Below are 4,753 nucleotides of genomic sequence, written 5' to 3'. Positions count from 1 at the left end.
TGAACACTTGTAGTTTTAGACTGGACCACAGCTTTAAGTTAACCTGTTGCCTCCTACAAAAATTGTACCATCAAGCTCATTACCTACTTGTAAGCCCTTAATCTTCTCCTGACCACTACATCCTTCTGCCATCTCCAATTAAAGAAGCCTCTCCAAAACCAAGAACCGTTCCAAACTAATAAGGAGTTTATTCCTGAATTTCCTTATAAAATGCCTCTCCACACAACAAAACTGTTATATCCATGCATCCCATGTATTACACGTCATGATATTCCAGCAGTTTACAAGTTGTCCCATTGAAGAAGTAGCTTTTACACCACATGAGACCACGTTTGCTGCATGCCATTTTTATTTTGATTTTTTAGAGCAAATCCCTCACCCCAGAGCCCCCCCCCTCCCATTTCTCCCTCCGATTGTCACACTACAGCTCTTGCATAGGAGAGCACACATTAGTCATCCAAGGTCAGCTTGTCAAACAGATATTCTCCCATGCCAACTTCTGCTGCCTTTACACGCTTCAGGTTAGTAATGTGACCTCCCAGTTTCTTCATCAGCTCCACTTCCTTCTCCAGATATTCATCCTCCAGGAAGTTACACATCTGTATGGGGAATAGGTAGGAGACAATTTAAATTACATAGTGAAGTCACAGGTAATGGTTGTTGTAAAATTTGTCCTAAACAAAACATTTCAGACAAAGTCAGACACTTGGGTAGCTTCTCTGAACCACAACAGCTTCCAATCTGTTGAACTTCAAGGCAGCGGAGGCTGGACTGAGAAAGGGTGTAGAGGGGAGAACCACTCCAGCGGTCATGTGTGGTGCAGTAAAGAGGATGAAGTAGCTCTTAGCTCCCTCTTCAGGAACTGATTCAATTTCCAATTACCGTATGTACTCGAGTATAAGCTGAGAATTTCAGCCTGGTTTTTTTAGGCTGAAATTGCCCCTCTCGGCTTATACTCGAGTCATACCCAGGGGTCGGCAGGGGAGGGGGAGCGGCAGCTGTGTAATACTCACCTGCTCCTGGCGCAGTCCCTGGTTCGCCGGCAGCTTCTTCCTGTAGTGAGCAATCACATGGTACCCGCTCATTACAGTAATGAATATGGACCCCACTCCCATACGGGTGGAGCTGCATATTCATTACTGTAGTGAGCGGGTACCATGTGACCGCTCACTACAGGAAGAAGCTGCTGGTGCCAGGGAACCAGGGACCGCGCCAGGAGCAGGTGAGTATAACGCAGTGTGCTATATTCACCTGCTCCCCGTTCCACCGCACAGACGCTGAGGTCAGAGGGCGCGATGCCCTCTGCCTGAACAGTCAGTGCAGAGGACGGGAAAGACACAGCGGAGCCGACGGTGGAACGGGGAGCAGGTGAATATAGCAAGTGCCGGGGCACTTTTTTTTTTTTTTTTATAATCGCAGCAACAGCATACGGGGCAAATGTCTACATGGAGCACCTTATGGGGCATAATCAATGTTTGTGCAGCTTTATATGGGGCATATTTTAATATGGAGCATTTTATGGGGCATAATGAACTGTATGGAGCATTATATGGGGCTCCTGATTCAATCTGGATATTCAAAAACACTTAACCTACTGATATCTCAATTAATTTTACTTTTATTGGTATTTTTGACATTTACTGGTAGCTGCTGCATTTTCCACCCTAGGCTTATACTCAAATCATTAAGTTTTCCGAGTTTTTTGTGGCAAAATTAGAGGTCTCGGCTTATACTCAAGTATATACGGTAACTTAGGGAGGAGAGCCAGAGTTATAGAAACTGAAGCACAACATGGCGAAAAAGCTTAGATATTTGGGTCAGGTTTTTTTTCCCCCCCCTTTTAAGGCCATTTTACAACCCTACACTCTAGATCAGTGTTGCCCCAACTCCGGACTTCAAGAGCCACCAACAGGTCATGTTTTCAGGATTTCCTTAGTATTGCACAGGTGATAATTGCATCACCTGGACAGGCATAATAAAAAAAATTTTTTTATGTAGCACCAACATATTCCGCAGCACTTTGCAATTAAGCGGGGACATGTACAGACAATAAATTCAATACAAGTTAAGACAATTTAAACAGTGACATAAGGGGTGAAGTCCCTGCTTGCAAGCTTACAATCTACAAGGAAATGGGGAATAATAATAATAATAATGATGAATTTTCATATAAACCTGCATGATCCAGTCATCAGCCCGTGTGTTTAAGTGCAATAGTCAAGTATCAAGTGCAGTTATGTGCATGGAGGGTGTGGAGACAGATGAATAGAAGGGTGCAGATTCAGAGTAATATTTGGAAGGAGGGAACAGGGCAAAGTTAGTTTACTGAGTAGTTGATGCAATACTAAGGAAATCCTGAAGACATGACCTGTTGGTGGTTATTGAGGACCGGAGTTGGGGGGACGGGGAGACACTGCTCTAGATAATGACAGTTTCTTGGTGGTGCTCAACAGCAAGCTACCTCAATCTTGCCACAGGGATGGGACAATGTTGGCTCACGGAATGTTCCTGGATGTTTGGGCCCAAGTAGTCAGAGATCAGGCAAACAGCAATGGCAGCCAGCAAAGTTGGCCTCAATGCCAGTGGGAGTTAAGTACAGGACAGCCTTAGCGTGGTTCAGGCTCTCCCTGTTATGAGAGTTTTTTGTTTTGTTTTTTTAATAAAAGAGGCCACCTTTTTTTGCCATAGATAGAGTGACTAAATTAGGTTAACAGGTTTGTGGAGATCATATTGACACATGAACATCCTTCTCGAAATGTTAAGACACCTTGTAGAAACTGTTTTAGAGGCACAAGGACGGCACACCAGTTTGACAACCATCATCCTTCTCAATAGTGAGACAGTAAGCGCTGATTGAGCACCACCATAGTGTGCAGCTTCTGTAGAGTGTCACGTCTGCCTCTTTCTTGCAGTCAGGTTACTCATACTTCCAGGAAGGGCACAATATGGAGATCAGAGGATCCATAAACTTATTTCGTGAAGAATATGTACTGAAATTAGCTTGCGGAATTATGCATGTTATAGGAGAGTTACTTACATGAGGGTCCACGTGGTCAGTAGCGATTTTGTGAAGGTCCAGCAGAGCCCGATTTACACGCTTTTCAAGTTTCAGGGCATATTCCATAGCATTGGTGCCATTGCCCCAATCATCAGTGTCTGGTTTCTAAAGCAAATATAAACAACAAGATAATCCATCAATGGCAGAACAATCCAAAGTGTCATATTCCCTCCACGTTAAGTAATTCTGCCATGTTTGGGCTATAAAGAATAAGTGTTTCCATCATCTAGAGGCAATTTGCATATTATATTTCCCAGAGGAGCATTGTACGGCAAATAAGCCTCCTTACCTTGACAAGCCAGAGATGGTATGTCACTCTCCATAAGGAGAAACGATACCCCTTAGACCCCAGTCCAGAGCCTCTCACCTAGCCAAATTAGTTCTCATGCTTCGCACTGACGAGGGCCAACAGCCCGAAACACCGTGTCTGCGAATTGAGATACTGATTTGGCTTTTATCCTAAGTCATATTGCACGACTCGTTAAAGAGTTGATTGTGACTTGTAGGATCGCTACTTCCAACAGGTGGCGCTATAGAGTTTAAGTCCTCTGTTTCTCAGAAGAGGCAATTTGCATATCCATCATCTAGATCAATGTTCTCCCAACTCCAGTCCTCAAGAGGAACCAACGGATCACAATTTCCTTCTTATTGCCCAGGTGTCTGTGCAGATGATTTAATCATCACCGTGGTCATACCAAGGAATTTCTGAAGACATGAGCTGTTGGTGGCTTTTGAGTACTAAACCTCTGCTGGGAATAATATACATATGTCATTTCACAAGGTCTACAAGTCTCAGACATGCTTACCTTGATATCCTGAAGAACAATCCGTCCTCCACGTTTGTTCTGGAACTTCAGAAGCTTCTCGGCCTGTTCTCGCTTTTCCTCAGACTGCTCACGGAAGAATTTGGAGAACTTGGCCAATGCCACATCGTCCCTGTCAAAAAAGAATCCCTACAAAAAAAAAAAAAGGGGGGAAACATTTCTATTGAGAGCAGGAGAGCAGTGTTGGAAAATGTGTCATTGTGAGGAAACAAGATGTGGAGAGCATTCATTGTAGACACTTTCTTGCAAGTGAAGGAACTTCCAGCCACACTAATAAGGTGCACAAGTTAGTTTAGTGACCTTGATGGATCCATATGGACACTATTGCCAGAAGGACTTTAACTAGTTCTCTTGGAAGGTTTGGGAAGAGTTGTCAGAACAGTGGGGGCAAGAAGATATATTTCCATCTAGTGTGTCACAAAAACGAACACTAGTCAAAACATTTTAAACTTAGTTCTGCGCCTATAATCAGAGGGTCACTAAACACTGGGGAATTACATTATTCATGCATGGAATTTGCAGACACTATATATTAGTAGCTACAAGCCCTGGTAATGTGGCTTGCTTTGACTTGTGGTTCTACAAAAGCCCAGGGGAGACAGGCTTCTGAAGAGCGCGCTCATACTCACTATGGACTGGTAGTTGTAGGAAGCCTGAAGCACCAGGTTGACGGTGTGGTTGACTCCAGCCTCGCTGTCCTGATGGTAGTTCTTGCGGATCTGGGAGCTCATGATGATGGTGGTGGTAGTAATTGCTTCTTCCCCAGGGTATAAGATGAAGTTCTGGAGATGAGGAGGAGTACGGTGGGTCTAGCACAGAGAATTCCTATTCCGGTCAAGCACCGTTGACGCAAACACTAGGACCTCCTATG

At 44.2% G+C, this 4,753-nt stretch overlaps 1 protein-coding gene across 1 annotated transcript; it reads right to left on the bottom strand.

The window, feature by feature from the left end:
• Positions 1-413: 413 nt before the first annotated feature.
• On the bottom strand, positions 414-4,753 carry LOC138641518 (ferritin light chain, oocyte isoform-like). Its single transcript, XM_069728995.1, has 4 exons — positions 4,512-4,753; positions 3,865-4,011; positions 3,038-3,163; positions 414-599 (listed from the first exon to the last, which is right to left on the bottom strand). The coding sequence occupies exons 1-4, from the start codon at positions 4,611-4,613 to the stop codon at positions 450-452; spliced, it is 525 nt and encodes a 174-aa protein (XP_069585096.1). The 5' UTR covers positions 4,614-4,753; the 3' UTR covers positions 414-449.

This window comes from Ranitomeya imitator, chromosome 6 (genome assembly GCF_032444005.1).
Source record: "Ranitomeya imitator isolate aRanImi1 chromosome 6, aRanImi1.pri, whole genome shotgun sequence".
Classification (NCBI taxonomy): Eukaryota; Metazoa; Chordata; class Amphibia; order Anura; family Dendrobatidae; genus Ranitomeya; species Ranitomeya imitator.
This window is presented reverse-complemented; position numbering and strand designations above follow the sequence as displayed.